At 42.0% G+C, this 21493-nt stretch overlaps 1 protein-coding gene across 1 annotated transcript; it reads left to right on the top strand.

Annotated features, from left to right (window-relative positions):
• Positions 1-203: 203 nt before the first annotated feature.
• MED26 (mediator complex subunit 26) lies at positions 204-21049 on the top strand. The gene is given in 4 exon segments (XM_009573635.1): positions 204-234; positions 1104-1205; positions 17885-17982; positions 19355-21049. Coding segments are annotated over 4 exon segments (1926 nt in total).
• Positions 21050-21493: the final 444 nt, after the last annotated feature.

The raw sequence follows: 21493 nt of genomic DNA, 5'->3' as shown, positions 1-21493 counted from the left end.
CCACCTGTTCCTCGGCCCCTGCGGCCGCCTCCAGCCGGGATCGCGGGGCCGTGGGGTGCCCCGGGCTCTCCGGGGACGCCGGGAGGGCTTCGACGGTGGCTTCGGGGCTCTGGAGTCGCTCCAGGAGCGAGCAGCCTCGGTCTTCGCTTTTATCCTTTCCTGCAGCGCACTAATGAGCTTATCTGCTCCTTCTGGGACGTAGCATGAGCGCAGAAGTCGGCGTGTATTTTACCTGTAAGTGGCCTTAACGTTTAAGTGGTGGTTATCCAAAGCCTCATTTACTCCTTTTAAGGGTTTTTTTGGCACGTTAAGGCAGTTCTCCGCTTAGGTGTTTATTACTGTGAGAGGACTGCAAAGCTTGCAATCTGTCAGATTTTTGAATCTTAGATCGCACAGTCACCACAGCAGGATGCAAAGGTGGGTTTGTCTTGGCCATTTGCAGTTTGTGGGGGCAGCTACGGGTGCGTCAGGCTGAACGTGCGCGTGTGTGTGTTATTGCAGGAGGCTGGGTATGTGAAATGGTATTTTGGTTCTATTAAAGTCATACCTGCTTCTGTCTGAACAAGTGGTTTTTTGTAATAGACCTGTACTGAAGTCTTAAAGTAGCTAATAAAGTTATTGCCATTTGGAGACATTCTGGAGCGGCCTGCATGTGACATGAAAACTGAAGAAAAATCACCCTGACCTTGTAGCTTCTTCAGTAATCCCCCGTGATGTGCATTTGTCACGAGCTGCAATATTATACATTCGAGTAACAGTAATGAATTATAATGGTAATTGTGGGCTTTTAAATGTCAAAGTTGTTTGAGTTTGCAGTACTTTAACGTGGATCTTGCTGAAATGTCAGTTAGTACACTTCATTAATTTTGTTTGCTCTGAGTTCTCTTTTTGTGGGTGCAAATTTTTCACTTTGTGTTAGACTGAGTGCCAACCCAGTTTAACAAAATTCAACAGATCTATGGTTTCTTTTAACTTCAAAACTGTCAACTACAATGGTTACCCTAATTCTGGCGTTACTTTCCAAAACACTGTAGCTGTGCGGAATTAAGCAGCCAGGAAATATATTTTGTGATGGATACTTTTCCCTTTCTCCATACGTTAATGTTACATTACACTGCGAACGTGCTTGCAGTTTGGTTGTGGTGAGGGGGACCAGAAATAATCAGGCAGCTGCCTGCAAGGGGAAGTTAGAGCATCAGCCAGGAGCTCTGCTGAGCTTCCAACAGGTCAGTAGCCCCATAAGCTGAGGAGTAATGTATGTTAAATTATAATTCTACATACTTGATACTTATCCAGGGCAATAATTGGTGGCAGAAAAATCAGCCCATTGTTTAGAAATGCCTGTAGGCAGGGGGCTGTCTTCCATTTTAACCTTTTCTTCGAAGGAGAGCAGAGGTGGTGTCGTTGAGATTCATTGTGCAGGCTTAGATCTCAGACTTTTTTCTCCAAAGCATGTAGAATACATGGTAAACAATCGACAAAACGACCTGTCATGCCACTTTCACGAAAGGAAACAAAACTTAAATTTTGAACATGCTTAAAAGCAGATTCTGAATTTAGTCGCACTTGGGCACCAGCATAAAAGTATAAGAAACTGTTCTGATGTTTTCCTGCAGGAAGAAGTCAATGCAGCTACGAGCTGCTGTGCTTGCGGGTACTCTCGGAAAACTCTGGCTATGTTCTTCTGGCTTTCAGAACCTTCTCCTAAATGAAGTGGTTGCATTCAAACTTACGGTATTCATTATTGTGATTGACTTCCTTTTTACCAAGGAAAGTCAAGCTTTGAGGCCTGGATTTCATTCAGGCTTTTCAATATAGTTGTCGGTGTGTGTATGTGCGTGTTTCTGGAGAGGGGAGAGGGTGAAAACTGCACTAATATTGTCAGGTGTGCAAAAAACAGTCCAGTTTTGTGAGGTTGAGGAGGAGGATGTGGTTCTTTATAGTGCTTTACTGTGGGGCACTGTAAATTTAAGCTTCACTGATACGTTCTCTAATACAACCTCTTTCTCCATTGTGGATGTTAATTCCAGTGTAGCTGTAAAGGTCTTTGTGGTATATACAGATCGTGGGTAACTCTGAGGTCCTGCCTTAAATTAAAAAAAAAAGCGAGAGATAAGTTTCCCTACCTGTGTTGAGTTGAACTGATTGAAACAATCTTTTCCCCAGGCTTTCAGAACCTGCTTGCTTTGAGAAATCATCTTCTGTGCCGGTTGTTCGTCTTTGTTTTAACTGCTACATAAAGCCATGCTGACTCAGGAGCAATGTTTTAATTGTACACATGCATGTAGCACTTGAGATCTCTTCTAGTAATTGCTGCAGAATATATTTATAACTTAGTTTCACACACTTAGTTCGGAACTTAGATGGGTAACCTCTATTTCAAAGGAGACCTATAAGAAATAAGCTATTTAAAAAAAATTACATCATCTTGGAAGCCACCCAGGATGTCTGGTATCATGTCTTCATTTATTCAGCCTTTTCCCCTCGAAAAAACATATGGGCAAACTACTTCTGCTACACGACTTAAACACTAAGTATCAACATCAATTTCCTTCCAAAGCTTACGCGTTAGCGAGAACATACCAAGGCTCACGTTGGAGGAAAGCATGAGTTTGGTGGTATTGCCCATCGTTGTGAAGGGATGGGATACGACTTTCTTGCAGGAAAATCCTTTTCCTGGAAGAACCGTGTAGACAGTAACTGGAGAAGAGTGTCCAAAACCTTATTGTAGCAGGTGTGTGAGGTCTTACGGGGGAGGTATTCCTTGGTTCTGGTAGAAGCAACGCTTTTCCCTTCGGGCTCAGTGTGCGGAGAAACCACCTCTTCCCCCAAGCAGAACACCTTCGCCTTGTTAAGTCGTGCTCCGTACTCTTCAGGGAATTTATTACCTGATGTCAGGAATAATGAGATCTGTTAGTTTTAGCTCTGTGGGAAAGCCTGTCGTTTCCAACTGGCTGTTAGAATTGTGCTTGCAATTAAATGGTTCCTCATTCTGAATATGTAGCAATCTTTTCCTGATTTTAAATATTAGACAATAATTTAATTATTTGGCATTAAGATCTCTCTGTGATGCAAACCTAGCTTTGGTTTGAGTAACAAGCCTTTATGCTCACTGTGTGGTTGGAGTTGATTGTAAATCAGGCTGCCATTCATGCAGTATCTCAGTTGGCCTTGCTGCTCTGACCTTCGGGAGAGGTCCATGCTCTGAATTATTAATAATAAATTGGTCTGTGTGTTGTTATATGTTAAGTAGTGCATTGGCCTGGGGTGATCTTCCAGTTGACGCACGAGTTGCATAGTTAAAGATGCTTCCATGGCTGTTTTCTGTATCGATTGCTTTACCGAAGTCCTAGAAACAAAAGCCTCTATCATCGTTTCTAGAACTGAGTTTAAAAAGCGGGGGAGAAGGTGCCAGACACTGCTGTAATAATATAAATGTAGAGAGTGGAGGAAGACAGTGGTTCACTTCGGGAGGGTCTTGGTCATTTCTTTGGATGCAGGGAAGTGTTACGTGTGGGCGAAAGTAGACTAGGCATGGCTTTTGCTTTAGCTTTATCCTTTTCTGTGAGGCCTTAACAAGCTTATCGGTTTTGAGGAAGCTGCAGTGTGCAAAGAGGCTGGAACCTGTTGTACTTCTCACTGTTTTTGTTTATTTCCTTATTGTAGCTCGTCTTGTTTCAAGTAGTATTGCGTTTTGTGCATCAAGGCAGCAGATTGTGTTTCAGGTGTGTGGCGAAACACGCGGATGGTTGTGGCGTTTCCTAATGCGTAGGGTCTGAAGTGTCGTTATTGTGTCGGTCCTGGGTTCCAGATAAAGATTTGGGCCTGGTGCAGTAAGTCGCATTGTATTCAGTTTCTTCATAGTTTTAAATAACCTTCAATGAGGATAACTGCTTTTTTCGATGCTCTGTGTTGTAAACAGCTGGATACACTTGAATTCACCTGTTTGAGGATGGTGTGTGGTTAGTTTCTTGGCCTTGCTTTGCAGCTTTCCTGTCCACCTCTTTCCAAAAAAGCTTTTTTTGCTTGGTGGAAGTACATTCCAACAGTGCCTGTGATGCTTACATAGATACTGAGTTTAACTAGTCCAAGTTAGCACTTGTCTGGATAGTCCTGGACAATTTGGTTTTGGTGGTAATACAGCCTATTACTTTTTGAGAGGTTTTTTGAGGGGAGGTTAAAAACTTTTCGCTTGCACAGTACCACTTGCAGTAGTGAGACCATTACAAAGTTTGAGGCTGCTAAGACAAAATCTGAGCAAACAAAAGTAGCAGGGAGTTTGGGTTGAGGGGTCAAAGCAAGAGGAATGCCAAATTGCCTTTCTATTGTTAATTCCTTGAAACTCCACAGGTTGCAGCGATGATGGCAGTAGTCATTTGCTCTTAAGCTGTAATTTGAGTGTTTGTTTCGGCAGCAGTGACAATTTAAATAACACCCACTTCTTATTCCTGCTATGTACACCCATTTTATGTGTGCTGGTGCAACTATTTGCAGGATCATGTGGTGAACTGAACTGGGGAATTGATCAGGGTTTAAAAAAGAAAAGATAATATATCTTTTTTCCCAGGTAGTTTTTGATGTAACTCAATTACCTGATAAAACTTCTAGTGTATCACTAATAGTACTGGCACAGGTATGGCAGCAGAATTGCATATTGAAGTGTTTAAATAAGTATGGAAGCTGAAAAATTGAGTGCAGTTTGCTTCCTCATGCTTCCCTGCTGCCTTAGCAGCTGGCCTGGGACCTCGTAGGAAAGAGGTACGTGTTACCTATGAAAGTTAACCACACCTGTCTGTTTTTTGAGATGAGAGTGGGTGCCTTATAGTCAGGTTTCATTTGTGGAGTCTTTATTGTCGCTGTCGCTTGTGTGCAGTTCAAAGATGTCTGGAATTGTACCCTGTGCTTGTTGCGATGCAGTAATGCAGGGCCTCCGCACGTGTTCCTGGGAGAAATACTGGGAAACTTCTTCACGGATATCCAGGAGGATGCTCCTGAGTCGTGAGCTTTGCAACTCAAGAGTAAACCACCTTACGTTAAAGGCTGTGTGGCCAGTGCTCCAAATAATCAAAAATTGACTTGGCTTAAACCCGCACGCTTGCACTAGCTGAAGCTGCCCATGGAGCTGCACCCGGCGGGAGAGCTGCTGGGATCCCCATCCGCTTCCCCACCTCCAGCTGCACGTTCCTGTTCCCTCCCTGGCACTGAGCCTGCGCCGGGCCAGCCGAGGAACTCTCCTGGCCAAACCCTACCTGAAAGGAGGCTCGTCCGGGGCCTCTTTCACTGCCCTGGCGCTTTCCCTGCCCTGGCGCATCCTGGGCTCAGGGAGGTGGCAGTTCTGGCACAAGGCGTACTTGGGGGAGCGTGTGTGGCAAGGGGAGGTGACGGTGGGGTAGTGGCAGCCCCAAGCGGTACAAGCTCAAGCTGTTGCAGAGCAGCACCCTCCAGCCAGACGCCCTCAGTTTGTCAGGTTGTTTCATTAAAGGGGATCGGGCTTTTCAAATCCAAATGATAAAACTTTGCAGCAAGTAGCTGTCTGCACACGCTATGGCATGGAGCCTTGGTGAGAAATGAACACTTCGATTGCTCAGAGGCTGGAGGGAGGAAGCGCTGGGAGGGAAATAACTAATCTAACGCATTTTTCTTGATGTAACCATGAAGCAGTTTACTGAACGGAAGAACCAACTTTTTGTAGGTGGAATAAACATCAGGAATAATCTCTGATAGTCACCATGAACCACAGCGTGGAAAAGCCGGCTGATGTGTAAGATGTGCATCCTTCCAGGAGAGATGTGCTAAAACAAACTTCCCAGGCAGCAAAGAACCCGAGGCTGCAGATTCCCAGGTTGCTCTGACTCGGGGCAGCTGTGTTCTTGCGGCTGCTGCTGCACCTGGGACCCTGCGTTAAGCCATTTTGGTGCACATTGGCACAAAACTAACCCAAGAAAGCAGGGAGCTGGGGCAGCTGAGCGCGGGGTCCCGGGAGGGCTGGAGCTGGCCTGGGGTGGGCATGGAGTGCAGCTGGATTGGCTCCTGCTGCCAAGGCACTGCAGCCTGACACTGCCATGGGTGGGAGGGAAAGTATTTGCTGTCAAAAGCTCCCAAGTGGGGAGAGACCCAGTCTGTCTCTTAGAAAATATGAAGACCTTCAGCTCAGCCCGTGTTTCAGAAGTCTGGACCTAAGATAGAAACTCTAATTTGTCGTTTGTTAGGGTTTTGTACAATTAGTTGAGGGTAAGCCCAGTTTAGGAGTGCGTAAGGTGTGGGTTGTTGCATCTCTTCAGGGTTTTTGGTATGGCCATATGACACAACAGTGTTGTCATCCTGGCAACTTTGGCTCCTGATCAAAGTAATTTCAGAGCAGCTGAAGCTTTTTGTCCCGGTATCCTGTGAGGGGAGAGCCTTTTCCAATTTCTTCAAGGAGCTGCTGCAGTTGACAAGTGGAGTTATCTTTTTTCAGGAAGCACAAACGTTTTTTGAAGGAATCAGTTCTGCCTGCTGGGGAAATTTGATGTTAATTAAGAAGCACGTCTTTTGAGACATAATTACTCCAATATGTTAGATTTGGAGTTAAAATTAATGTCAGTATAGTTTTTGTAAATTAAAAAAAACATGTCTGTTTTGGCTGATAATGCTTTACTGCTATCTCGTCTCACCCATTTTGTGCTTGGTGATAACGTCAAATAAACTTTCTTTGGTCTGTGTAACATATGGTATGATGCGGCCCCACTTACGCACTTGGTCTTTAAAGAAATATTTAAGGTAAAGGTAGGTACATCACATTCAGTTTAACATAAATGTAGGTTTGTTTATTCAATACTCTAACAGCTAAATTATTCTTTCTGCGGGTAATTCATGCTTTCAGTGTTCGGAACAATATTTAAGTGCTAGCAAATTGCTTTAATTTGAGGTGCAATCTACTAAACTTAACAGCGTGTTAGTGTTTTCTGGGGCATGGCTTTCATGGGGCAGCGGTGCATGCTTAAGTGTGATTGTTAATATCACAGTATACAATTTTCAGCACGTCCAAACAGTTGGTGGTAGAAATTTCTATTGAGGAATCACTGGAAGTAAAACATAATTAGTTCTGTTTTACTGAACAAAGTGGTTTTCTAACAGAGCAGTTGGGGAGGAGAGGAATCCTACGTCCAAGTCTGTCTGTAGTATTCAGCAACATACTCCACTGGGTGTATTTTGAAATGTATTTTGAAACTCTGTGCTGTGAAGATGACTCTGCAGAGGTGGAAGTCTTGTCTAAGAGTGACAGCCAGCGCTTTTGTGGAGCTGCTTTCTCACATACTGTTCTCATGCAGAATCAGCTTGTAGAGTATCATGATTATAATGCAGGTCTAAATGGATTTATTTTTTTAAGGAGTGTAAAACTTCTGAAGGTAGAGGAGCATGGGTTTTTCCCGAGGTGGTGATGCACACTCGTAATTTCTCTTCAGCGAACAAACTTCCAGCCCATCTACAACTGGCTCTGAGTTTCTGTCACTGGAGCTGTCACTGAAGCGGAGCTCTTTGAGCCGGGTAGCATGGTCAGGATGTAACACTCGTGCTGTGTAAATTAATTGCATGGGAAGGAACGTGGAATTTTTATGTTTGTATGTAAGTTATCATTCTGAAAGTTCCAGAAAAATATATGCCTCGATATTATAGTTTATCCTTGGAGAAACTACAGCTGATTCTTGAATAGAGTTGAGCACGGTGAGATGGAAGAGAAGAAGATGCAAGAGGTGATGTTTCAAATGTATCTGCAAAGGTGGGCTGCCTGCAGCTTGTGTGCTTATGGGGTAAGCACACTAGTTAAGAATCTGACTGCATCGTAAAAACTTGGTCTCCGATGTCAGGCGTGTAAGAGTTTCGGTCTACCAAAGTATGAGCTATTGGGTTTTGACTTTATGTAGTATTTTCTTCACTGGACTCTTTAAGACAGGCTGCCAAGGGCTTAAGCGTCAGTGGGGCTTTCTTAAGTGGAATTCATGAAGTTCTTTACTACTAGGTTAGAAATAACTAGTGCCAGGTTGCAGCTTCCTAGGTGTTCTGTGTTTAAATATAAATAAAATGCTGATGGGGTACTGGGTTCTTTTGTCCTGTCATGATCACACTGGGATTGGCTCTGGAGTGGAGCTGGCCTTAGAGTAAAGTAACCCTACAACTTGTAAGCTCTGAGATGAAAGGTGGTGTGCTTTGCTTACAGTCCTTGGGGGGAAGATTTTTTTTCCAGCCAAAGGTAGAAAACCCATTTTGTTTCTAAGTAGCTGCTAATGATTGTGCCACTGAATGGAATGGCCGAGCGTTCTTGACTGATTATCAGGGGGTCATCGCTTTCCCAACAGGTTATATTCTCCCGAGGACCTGCACAGTCTTAAGAGAATGGAGGTGTTTGGATATGGGTGACTGGCAGCAGCATTTTATCTAGAATTTGGTGAGCAATAATTCTAGGAGATGGGTAAATGGATTTCAATTTTTTTTGCATATCCATAAAACTTCTCTATGGTATGTGCTGACGGAAATTAGGTATTAGTAACTGCTCTTGAAAGGATACAGTGACTTCTCTCCAAAGTGGGTATTTAAAACTTTCCCAATTTGTAAGACTATTTTTCTCAGGTTTTGTGAACAAATATGCCATGCTTAGATTCTCATGAGCAGTCGTGCAAGCATATTGTGCTTCAATGTGATGAATTAATAAATTCCACAATGCAATTTATTCAACAGGCTCTTAGCTTAGCCTCCTTTATCATTTAAGGAATCGGCTGAGAAGCTTCCCTGGCATTTTGAAAAAGGTTGGCCTGCTGCATTTAAAAGTACACCAATATGGTGATAGATGGTTTTATTTTTTAAGAAAAGAGTGAAAAGTCTATATTGTGGTGACATTAGTAGGGCTTTTCTGTATTACATTCAGATATAAACTGCTCTGTGTTAACAGCTCTGGGTAGATATTCCATGTGGTGGGTAACATAATATTTAAGAACTGCAGAAAGCTCTTGACCCTTTGAAGCCATTCTCATCAAGTCCTTAAATGCGTGTTGCATAATTTTAAATCTCCACTAGTTCTCCGGAGTGCATTAAGATTAAGCAGGTGATTGCAGAATGATTCTGTCCAGGCGATGCCTTTAAGGGTCATTCTCATAATCTAGTTCGGTGTCTGACTTCGCTCGTACCGTAGCGCAGGTAGATAACAACAGCGAGTGCAGGTGAAGCGGAGAGCTGCCGTGCTGGGAGCGTCTGGCTCTGCCGGCACCCGCCTGTTGTGCATTAACTCTCAGCGTTGGCTTTTCACTTCCCTGAATAACTGCAGTCAAAGTACAGACTTCTGGCTGAATGAGTGGATCTCTCCTTACCGTAGAAAGCAGCAAGATCATGATAAATCAAAAGGGGCACATTTTAAGGCTGAATTTTCTGTATATTCTGTATTATTCTGCCTGAATAATCAACAAACTCTGTGTTTCTCTCTTGTTGAAGCAGGACCAGTTGTTCCTGTGACTTTGATTGCACAGCAGCCTCATTTTATGGCTCTCTAAATTTTTAAGCAATAATTCTGGACTTTAGTTCATGGCTTATAAGAAATAGTAACTACCAGGATTCATGTGGTTAAAGTTTCTGTACAGGTGGAGGAGGAGGAGAAATGGTTATCATGTACACAACGAAACTGTGTTGTGGTTAGATGTCCTTAGGACCAGCGTAGTGATTGGGTTTTTGGGGCTTGTGTGTTAGTGATGTGTTCTGTGGGTATTATTTATTGTGCTGAAATAATCTGTAGCGATTGCTGCAGCTGGGGGGTACATGTTGCATTATTTCATACTCTCTGGTTGTGCAGCTCAACACTTGACAAGTCTCGTTCTGTAAGACATGCCACGTTGTTCCACTAAATGTTAAACGTATTTGTAGCTGACCGTGTGATCAGTAGTATTTATACCAGAAGGCAGTGGATGTATAGGGCTGGGTCAAACCTAAGAGTTTCCATGGTTATTCTTGTTTTACTGTGCTTTGTTTTGACAGGACGGTGCTGTTTTGGAAACATGCTCAGATGTTGGGATGTAGAGGGGTAAGCAGGAGGCGGTTGAAATAGTGATATGGAGTGACTACAGAGCCCGAGTGGTGATGAGGAGCCTGCCGAGGCTGGGGCAGCCTTGGGCATTTCTCCTGGGATCACGTTGTCTCGGGGCACTGCACTCGGGATAGTGAGCCTGCCCTGTGTGGTAGGGCAGCAGGGCAGAGGGGCAGCGAGTCTGGAAGTGTTGAACTTTGTAAGCCCTTTGTAATACAAACTGCTTGGTATGATTACCTCTATGTATCTTTTTGAGAGGACAGAATTTAGAATTACTCTTTTGAGTCTAGTTTGGACTAGATAGAAATGGGCGTTTCAATGTGTTTCTACTACTTGCTGTTCAGTATCTGTTCCCCAGGTGTGAATCATAGGGGTGCATGGCTGGAAGGGACTTCATGAAGCTACGTGGTCCATCACCTTCACTGAAGTAGCATCACCTATACAAAACGACTCCTTCCGGACTTGTCTAATCTGTTCTTAAACCTCTGTAGTGGCTATGGAAACTACTTGAGAGCTTGTTTGAGTGCATTGGTAGCTCTCTGGTTATTCCTAATATGTAATCAGTATTTGTCTTGTTGCAAATTAGGCCAGTGAGCATGAAAACAGTTGATCACCATTTTCTTTATTATGACTAATAATGCATAGGAAGGCTTATTTCAAGCTTTGTGTGTCTCCTCCCTATTTTTTTCAATACTGTGTGAACCAAGTACTTAAACTTTTTCTTATTAACCATGTTTTCAAAACCTCTTATCACTGCTCTCCTCTTTGTACGTGTTCTTCTTGAACTGTGGTGCCTTGAGATGAACATGTAATTCCAGCTGAATTTGATTCCTATACCATTCCTTATCAGTATGGTGTTGAGTGAAAAACAAGACTAAAATTATCTTGCTTGCAGTATGCCATGGCAGATACCATTGAGACTGCGTTCTGCCCTGCTGTGACAATGACTGCCTGGCTTTGTGGTCCGCAGTGCTCACTCCTCTTCTTACTCTGTTCCCTTGTCTTGAATTTGTGCCACACATGTCTTTCCAGTTTAATAGTATTTCATGTAACTAACCTTCACTTTGACTGCTGCGCTTTTTAAATCAGATAATAAATTTGTTCCCCAAAAAGGTTTTACCCAACTTCATGGTCTGGTGGTTTTTTTGTGGGGGGTGGAAAAAGAAGCGTGGGGGGTCATGTTGCAGTGAGTCTTCTGTGTTTCTTATACAACTGAGGGGTAGGCACTGCAGGTAAAATTCTTATGATACTATACAAAATGTTTAGTGAATGTTGACGTTGACAGACAATTATTCCTCTCTGTAGTAACAAGAATGTCTTCCAATTATTGGCTAATAAATATGAATGGAGAAAAGTGTTATACTGTTGACTGTTTTCTATTTGCCTTCTTGTAGAGCAGGAAGACTTCCCTCAATGTGTCACTGCTCTTCTGTGAACTGGTTATGTTCTGGGTGTGCGTCTTGTCTCCATAATCTGTATTTTACTACCTCTTATATCTTGCCTTCTAAATGACTTCACCGATGGATACTCCTTTCATTGGGTGGTTTCCCCTGCCTTGCCAAAGTGTGGGGTGTTTTCCTGCTGTGTCAAGGGCCTCTGCCAGGGTTAGATGTCTCCTTTGGAGTGGACCATGTAGAGAAGAGCTAGAGTGTTGATGGCACTTCCCAACTGCTGTGGATTCGTGTCTCGGGGCTGTTCGTAACTGCCGGGGCAAACTGTGTTTTCTGCTGGCAAACTCCTCTTAATCTCTTGGCTGTTGTAGTCTGTCTACACCTTACTTACGTGCGTACCTACTGCCAAGAGGTAACAGAGGGCTAAACTGTTGTCTCGCTCAAGTGAAATATTTCAGGTCTGCTGATTTCTTCGCAATGCGTTATTTTGTTGGAATCTGACCTTACTCTGGTTTGATGATCCTGGCTTTGTAAAGTATATATGGGAAGGTATCTGGATGATATTACTCTACCATTAAATAAAGCCTAAGTACAAATGAAATATATGCAGATTGTTTTGTCTCTTTAAATTAGATCTGGAAATTTTAAATCCAGAGGTAAGGATAAGTGCTTGCTGTGCCTAGCCACTTTTTTTGACTGTTCTTGTAGTCAAGGAGCATTTCTTCTACCTGTGGTTTTGCAGCACAAATTTCTGATCAGTTTTCAAAGCATGGACTCCAAATTAATTTCTCTGTCATAGAAGGTAACTCTCAGTGGATGACTTTCAACCCAAATAACTGATTCCTTCATGTTTAAAGATCTGCTTTACTAAATACTATTAGAAAACTCGCCTCCACCTTTAAGAATATCTTTTGTGTACTGTTGAATATTTGAACTCCGCTTAGCAAACTGACTTTCAAACATTTTCAATAATTATGAACAAAGTAGTGCATGGTCATCTTTTTGGTATGTCATTTCTGTGAATAGTATCTCGTGTACCCTATCTTTAGACAACATCATGTCACATTGGGGGTAGGGGAAACTGTTAATAGATCAGTTGCAAGGGAACTGAACTAAATACCAGCAGGTTGTAACCTGAATTCTAACTTTGTGTGTTTGGTCTGTATCTTTGAAAAAATGAGATTATAGTTTACTGTTCTTGATATGTATTGTTAGTGTCTGGTATCTAATGCGTCCTATATGAAGTGCTAAATAAACACTATCTATTGTATTTCCATTGCAGCATTTAAATAAAGCCTATTATGAATAGCAACTTTTCTCTTCTTACTTCTTATTCTGTGTTTCAGATTATTATGCAATGAAGTAGCTTTTATACAAATGCAGTGCTGGGGGCAAGATCTCATACTGATCAGAGACCCCAGTCCGGGGTAGGAATTGGTGCTCAGATGCAGGTAATCACTGCACTGCTTTGGAGAAGATAAATGCGAGCAGAGGACATTGCTTGTGGTGCTCTTGCTGTACCTCCTTTTGAATCAGTTCTGCCTTCCTGGCAATTTCAGCAATATTGACCTTGACCCTGGGATTTTCTTGAACGTTATCCTGTGCTACCTAAGGATATACATGACCCATAGATATATGACAGTTTTTATAACCACCCAATAAAATGCTGCTGTCCCTAGGAGCAGGAAGAAGACAATAAAAATAGTACAAATGCTCCTGTGAACTTGTGGATAGACCATACTGCATTTCTTACGTTAACTGCCAACAGAAAACACCAACTTGGCAATGGAGATCTGGATTTATATCTGTGGGAAATACAGAAAGATCTATTTAGTCTTCCACGGTGGGTCCACTTCTCTGCTTGCTTTTGTAAAATTGCTTTGATACTACGGGTGGGAAAATGTTACAAACGTACTTTCTTTGAAACTAGCAAAATATTGAGTATTTATAGCATATTCTGACGAACTAAGTTGAAGGATGATGACAAATACATTCTCTCAAAGCCTGCATCTTCTGATGTATCTGTATAGTCTGTTTCAAAATGCTTATAATGGAGTCAGATTGATTATTATTATAACCTGTGATTTCAGGAGGATAATAGCGTTAACACTTTGTTTTTAGAAAAGTTTCAGTGATTAGGGACTCTAGACATACTAGGCCAAGTTTAAACACCCTTTAAAAACTTTTAAAGGTACTAATATGACCCATATGGATGATGATGGTACTGTGTCAAAAGATGCCTTTTAGTGCTGTTACGTGAACTTCATGCAAGTGATTAAAAAGAGCCTTTCTAGCCAGAATCCAGTAGGATAGGAATCTGCATTAGCAGTTTCACTGCAATTTTTTTTTAATCGTGCACCTAGCTCTCAGGTTTTTGTGTTACAAGGAAATACCTACTCCTTCTCCTACTGCAGGCCTGTATAACTAAGAGTCTCTGCAACACCATCCTTGCTAACTCAGATCTGGTTTGCCATCTATCATGGTCTAGTCATGCACGCAAAGATCTTTAGAAACATCCCTGTGAAACATGTAAAAAAAAAAAAAAATTGCTTTATTCAAACGACTGCAATCGAATGTTTCTGTAACGTTTGTTTCTTAGGCAGCAGTGGAGTGAGATGCAGGCTGTCCTGTGTGTCGAGGCAGTCCTGAGGAAGAAGGAAAGGTGTTACACTGGTGCTCATTTTGTGTTTTGTATCTGGACTGGTCTGTAGATGAAGGAAGAGAATCGAAGCATAACATTTGAGTGTCCTAGTCGTGTCCTAGTCCAACATAAAACGCGTCCCAGCAGGTTGGTAGTCCTAACCCTTCTGCGCCCCCAGCACGTGGAAACAGTGATACCAGCTCTCATGCGGATCTGGAGTTTGCTGCTGGTTTCAAATCTGCCTGGGAAGGAGGCAGTAGAATTGGAGGTGGCAGGGAACAGCTGTACATTAAACTTCCCAAACCCGAACACGCTTTTTATGCTTTTAAACTGCTGTGTAGCACTTACCCTGAAGTTAGTTACTGAATTGTTCTTGATTTATAAAAGCTTAAAATAGGATTAAGATGGCAGTTAAAAAAAAGGAAGTTAAGTGCTTGATCTTTTCCAGAGAGTTCAGAAACCCATGCTTTTGTCTGAGGCTGTAGTAAAAACATTTAGTGCTTAACTTGGAAGAGATCTCAGATACCAGTAGTAAGCTCCAGAGTATGGCTGAATGACTTAAGGAGACTTGCATGGAATAAATAAGATTTGTTTTCTGTGACTGTCATTAGGGTTGGCTGGAAAGGATTATCGTAGATGACTCAAAGCAGATGTTCTCCAGTAAACTTCCGAGTGAATTAGTCTGTGTGCCAGTCAATCTTCACAACATGGGAATAGTATGGGATAATTTGAAATGCCGTATAAATTACTCTTAGCTTCCTAAATGCGAGGTCCTGGGGTTGCTTTATAGAAGTTCTTGGTTTGGGGTGGTAGTAATGGGTTGCAGTGTGAGTAGACGAAGGCAAATAGAAACTAAAACGATGTGCAAGTTCCTGAGATGCTGACTTATGCAATTGTACTCTTAACCAGTGTCTAAAGAGAGCAAGGTTGCCAAACTCCCTTGTCCCACTCTGCTTTGTTACTTTGCCTATCTGCTGTGTAGCCAATAAGCATTTTTAATAGCAGCTTGCATTAATAAATTATCATTTCTGGTGCTGCTCAAAGTAGGATGATGTCCTGGTAGGTTTTGTAACTTCAGGGTCATGTCAGTTATGTGACAATATATTAATTTTATTAAGCCAGTAACAGACGGTTTAAGGTAAAGATACTCGTGTGCGATATTGATGTGCTGCTGTTCTTGAAATAGGTGTCTTCACGTTGAATAGATGATACTTGAGGTGTTTTGGGGAGGTCATCTTGTTTTCATCGTAGTGTTTAACTACACCACAAGAAATTTCATTTCTATGTTATTTTGAAATGAGTGAATATGATTTTTATTACAAGCTTCTCTTTATGGCAGTTTGGGTGAAGCATTCCAAGAAAACTACACAAAACTACTGGGGAAGGGTGGAGAAGTTGTTGAACCTGCCTGAACTTTTTTTTTTTTTTAAGAACCATGCTTCCCTGCAGGTCAAAAAGAAGGGAAAATGAGAGGAGCTTCTTGCAGTTGATCTCGAGTGTGAGCCTTCGTGCTCCTTGCAGCAATTGCTTCAGTGTGACAGCATGTTTTCTATTGGTTACAAATGTGTCAAGAATCTGAAATGGGTGTTTTGTGTTTTACCAGAAGTTGAGCGATCAGCACAGACTCGGCGGTGTAAGGCTGCTTTTGCTGTCTTAATTGGCACCATGTGTCCCTCAAAGGAGGGAGTGAAGTAACAGTCTATCAGTCTTGGTGTAGACCTGGTCTCCGGTAGGTGATTTAGCATTCGGGGGGCATCCATACATGTGCATTTGGGTATATTGAAACAAAGGCAAAGCTGTTACTGGAAATTCCCTGACGAATTTCATCTTTCTGTAGGTGTGTATATACATGAGCATATCACTTTCCCCATCTTGACCTTTTGATAGACTAATGATCCTTTTTTGCCATCAGTTTGTCATTTAGATAATGAATATTTGGGGATTACCAGTAACGGCAAAAATAAATGTACCAATTATTGGTGTGTGCAATACACGGAGCCTTTTTGCACCCTGGTAATTCATAGTCTAAAATATGTGTTGAGAAGGAGAGTATCATGTTTTGCAAGTCTAAAAATGTTTGTCTGGAAACTCCCAGAATTGAGCATTAGCTATTCTAAGTGCTCTGGTTCTAGAAACTGGAAAAAAACACTGGCGTTATGTATTATTTAAACTGTGGTGCTAAATCATCCTTCCTAGGCGCTGAGGGCAGTGCAAGGATCAAAACATGGAAGAAAGTCAGTGCACGGAAGCGAAATAGTAAGAACTAAAATATACCAAAATATGTGCTATTGCCGCTTTAAAGCTTAAGCGGAGTTTTACCAGACCTGACCGGATGGTAGGGCTTTAAATATCTGCAGAGGCATTGTAGTTCAGTGAAGAAAAGACCATGACAAATAAATTCCTCTTTGGTCTGAAGTTGGTTTTACAACCTGTAAGAGTTAGAATCATTCAAAGTCTATATAGACTTTAAAAATAAGTTTGATAGAAGTAAATCTAAAAATCAGGCAAAGTGTTTAATTGCTGACAGCTTCATCCAAGTATCTCCGAAACTAAGCAATCCTGCTGTGATGGAAAAAACATTGTCTGTGCACAAGATTTTCTGAAAGGAAGAGACTTCAGCTTCTGATTCTCCTGTTGTATCTTAATAGAAGGGTAGAATTGGCTTGAAAAAGCTAATTCTTACAAACTTGCAGTCTTTTTAAAAGGAAGAATCTTGCAGCGGAGTGTGTGGCTGGGAGGGTAAGACTACCTGCTTATGTTTCTGGTAAGACTTTAGGATAACGTGGGATCCCTGCAGAGATTCTTGCTGTGAGATTTTTCTCGGATGCAGTTCACGTCCAGTTGAGTCACAAATTAAATTAAGCAATAAATGAGACTGTGATTCAAGCTTTCCTTTGCTTATCTCTTAAATCTGTCTGCAAAGGTGAATTAGAACTTCCAGGTTTTGGTGCTTTTAACATCAGACAATGGAAATACAGATCTCTCTGTAGTCTGAGGTTTCTCATAGAAATTATTAAAATCACACTTGTGCTTAACACCTGCAGATTGTGGCAGCTGCTTTTGTGTGGAGCTGACCCGTGCACACAGAAATGTTGCAGTGAAGCCCGTCAGAAAATCTGATACACGCTTTGTTAATGTAACGTGAATTTCTGCAGTTACTCCTCACCATCTTACATACCAGGAAATACAATTCTAGAATGATGGTGGCGTTTTTAAGGTGGCTGTTGAGGAGCCGTGGCTGTATCCCACGCCTGGTCCGTCTGGTGCTGGGCGATGGTCTGAGGACACCTACTGGGCACAGCGTCTGCTTCATCTCTGCTTTCAGACTTGGAGGAGTTTGTACCTGGGTTTTTAGACTCTTGGTGTGTAGCTACAGGAGGCATCAATATTTTGAACAAAATTGTAGAACGGTGACTTGTGTAAACCTAAGGCAGTGCCTACAGGAATAAATGCAAGATTTCTGATTTGACTCGTTGCTCTCCTTCTTCCACTTGGCACTTACGTTTCCAGTTAGGCTGTAGGACAATTAACTGATACCTTGGTTAGGGGTCTCAGAACTTTGCTAGTAAGCCACACTGGGTTTATTGCTAATGTTTCCTTTAGTTTTACATAAAAGTATGTTTATTACAGCTCCTGCAGTTTCCAACTAGGTCAGTAAAGTGTCCTTGTCCCTATTCTTTGAACAACCAGCTCCCTAAAGCCAGACAGTGTGATAGTAATTTTGTGATTAATGCTTCCAGCAATTATAAAGTGGAAAGTCTTAAATTACATTTGATAACTAAGACTTGTACGTGAAACATGAAGTGACTTTGTCTTCCTTGTTGCAGATCCATAACATGGTGGCAGTGCTGGAAGTGATCTCCAGCCTGGAGAAATATCCCATTACCAAAGAGGCACTTGAGGTATGTCACCCTCTAAACATTACTTGATTTTGGTGTGTATAAAAGGACTTTCTCTGCCTATCTGATTTCCATAAGAGCTTTTCTTGAAACAATAGATTGATTGCAAAGGATTCACAATTAAGATATTCTTTTGTCCCTCTCATGCTGCTTCTGACATCTCGATGCATACACAGTGATTCTTTCTGGATTCAGATCAGTATTCTGTGCAGCACAGTTCCTGTTTGTGTAGGGCACTAAATTAATCATTACTTGCTACTGATTAATTCTGTTGCATTCAGCAACATCACTCTGCTTGCTGGAGTACTGGTCACCTTTTTAGATGTTTGGTGACCAAGCACCAAAGAATCTGAAATAGGAATATAGTTACTCTGTGTCTATAAAATTAATCTTAAATTCAGTTAAGCGTGTTTCAATGCCTGATCTATTTGGTGAGATCAGGTGTACTAAAAGCTGAAGTATCAGGTGGGATAGCAGCTGCAGCCTCACTGGCCACACTTAGAAACAGAGCCCAAGAAAGTTTTTGTGGCTAAATTATAAAACTTTTTCAATCTTTATATTGAAATTATTGGTATTACTTGCTTTTGACTATTGCTTAACTATAACTCCTGCTGTATTTCAACATATGTATCACAACATGTTGCATATTTCTCTCACAGTCCAGTCTATGTTTTCCTTTGAAGTGCTTTTCTTAAGTAATCTGACTTGTGGAACAATTCTTTGTTTTCAAATGTGCTTTGGGAACAATCAAACACTTCACTTCCTTCCGCTTATGAAACCGCTTTGGGACACCCTAGGAATGCTTGTTTAAATTGATCTTTAATACCTTTTCAAGACACTGGGGAATGAAGGGAGAGGAGAGATGGAGGCAGAAGGTAGGACATAAGTCGCACCCTGGCTAGTCAGGTTTGTGAAATGGAGATTTTTATTGTCAACGTATTACCGTAATAGGCAAAGATTCTGGAATTTTTTTCTCTTGCCTCTTTCTGCAGATCTTAACTTCCATTGTGATAAACATGCACCTCTTCTGCCTTGGGTGCTGCATTTCCCCTCGAATCTGAGCTTGCACCTTTATTCTCAAGATTCTTGCTGATTAAAGAATTATTCTCGGATGTTTTTCACAGCTAATGGCTCTGGTGCTTTAGACAGGGAATAAAGACAGGGTGACTTGAAACCTACAGTAGGTGTCATGTTGCATGGCAGAGCACTGGACCAACTGGACTAATCCTTTCCAAAGACATTAATTCAACACTTAAATCTTTAGTGGTTTTTTAACTAGGTATTTCTTAGGGTAAGCATTACAAAGCAGAAATTTACCTTAAGAATTTTGTTTAGAATGATACCTGTTTGTAAAACAACTTTTCTTTCTTTATAGGAAACGAGACTTGGGAGGCTTATCAATGAGGTGAGGAAGAAGACATCCAATGAGGAACTTGCCAAACGTGCCAAGAAATTGTTGCGGAATTGGCAAAAGTTGATAGAACCTGTAACCCAGAATGAAGCAGTGCCAAGAGGGTTGCCGAATCCACCTGGATCAGCAAATGGTGGTGCTCACAACTGCAAACCAGATGCGCAACTTCCTGCTGTGGCTGGATCAAAGCCAATCAGTGAATTGAAAAGCAGGAACGATATACAGAAGCTAAATTCTCCAAAAACAGAGAAATTGGGAAATCGGAAAAGGAAAGGTGAACACAGGGATGGGCATCAGGGCCCTCCTCCCCCAAAAGTCTCCAAAGCTAGTCATGAAGTATTACAAAACTCTTCACCCCCTCCAACAAATGGCATTGGAGGTAGTCCTGAAAATTTTCCTAGTCCTGTAGATGTAAATCTACATGCAGGGCCTGAAAGCAGCAGGACAGAACTCAGTGAAAATGATAAACACAATAAGATCCCAGTAAATGCTGTAAAACCTCACACCAGTTCTCCAGGACTTGTAAAACCTTCAAGCACTTCCTCGTTATTAAAGACTGCAGTGCTTCAGCAGCATGATAAATCGGAAGAAACCACAGGACCGCACCAACCTAAGAGTCCTCGCTGTTCCTCGTTTAGCCCTAGAAATGTTAGGCATGATACTTTTGCTCGGCAGCATACTACGTACTCACCAAAGGATTCAATGCCTAGTCCATCTCAAAGGTCTCAGTTCTTAGATACTGCACAGGTGCCATCACCACCACCATCTTTGATGCAACCATCAACACCTCCAATGCCAGCAAAAAGACTGGAGTTCTCTCAGCAATCAGTAACTGAGGTATCTCAGCACTGGCAGGAGCAGCAGGTACCTTCTGAAAGCCAGCACAGGCACACAGCAGGGACACTTCAACAGCACACATCTCCCAGCTGCAAAACCAGCTCTCACCCTGGGGAATCTCTCACGCCACACATGGGCTTTTCACAGGACACTTCAAAAATGGACAGTGATGATGCTGCTTCAGGTTCCGATAGTAAAAGGAAGAAAAGGTACCGACCCAGAGACTATACAGTCAACTTGGATGGGCACGTGACAGAAGGGGGTGTGAAACCTGTGAGATTAAAAGAGAGAAAACTCACTTTTGATCCCATGACAGGACAGATAAAACCTTTAACACAGAAAGATCCTTTGCAGGTAGAAATCCCTGCACTTACTGAACAGCACAGGACAGAAACAGAAAAGCAGGAGCAAAAACCCAACCTGCAAAGCCCTTTTGAACAAACGAACTGGAAAGAATTGTCCAGAAATGAAATCATTCAGTCATATTTAAACAGACAGAGTAGCTTGCTGTCTTCATCAGGAGTACAGACTCCAGGAGCTCACTACTTCATGTCTGAATATTTAAAGCAGGAGGAAAGCACTAGAAAAGAGGCTAGAAAGACTCATGTTCTAGCTCCTAACAGCAAACCTACAGACTTGCCTGGGGTCACAAGAGAGGTCACAAGCGATGACCTCAACAGAATACGTGAACATAACTGGCCAGGCGTGAACGGTTGTTATGACACACAGGGTAACTGGTATGATTGGACACAGTGCATATCTTTAGATCCACATGGGGATGATGGTAGATTGAACATCCTGCCTTACGTCTGCCTAGACTGAGCACAGTTTTGCTAAAAATGCTTTTACATCTGCAGTTAGCAAAAATGGCAGACACTATGCCACTTAAAGATGGAGAAAGCCTCCTGTCCTGGACAAACAGGCCCAACGAGCAGAGGGTGTGAGGGAGCTGGTTCTTTACAGCTCTTTCCTTTAAATTCTCCTTTTGTGAAATGCTGCTACCAGTTTACTAACAATTGCAAAGGAAGGCATACGAAGGTTGATAAATCGAGTTCAAAACTCTATAGCGAGCCAGCTATAAAAAAGTGTTAGTCCCCAAGAAGTGAAGAGGATTTCCAGCACTTTCTGAATGCCGGAATCTTATTACAGGCAGGTACAGAGAAAATTGTGGAAGTTACCTTAACAAAATATGCATCTATTTATTTGACTTGATTTGGGTTTTTATTTGGCAGTGAGATATTCGAGAGACAATGTGCAAAAACTGTA

This window comes from Fulmarus glacialis, unplaced genomic scaffold (genome assembly GCF_000690835.1).
Source record: "Fulmarus glacialis isolate BGI_N327 unplaced genomic scaffold, ASM69083v1 scaffold42902, whole genome shotgun sequence".
Taxonomy (NCBI): Eukaryota; Metazoa; Chordata; class Aves; order Procellariiformes; family Procellariidae; genus Fulmarus; species Fulmarus glacialis.
The sequence above is the reverse complement of the archived record's forward strand: the minus strand, read 5'-3'. Positions and strand labels throughout refer to the sequence as shown.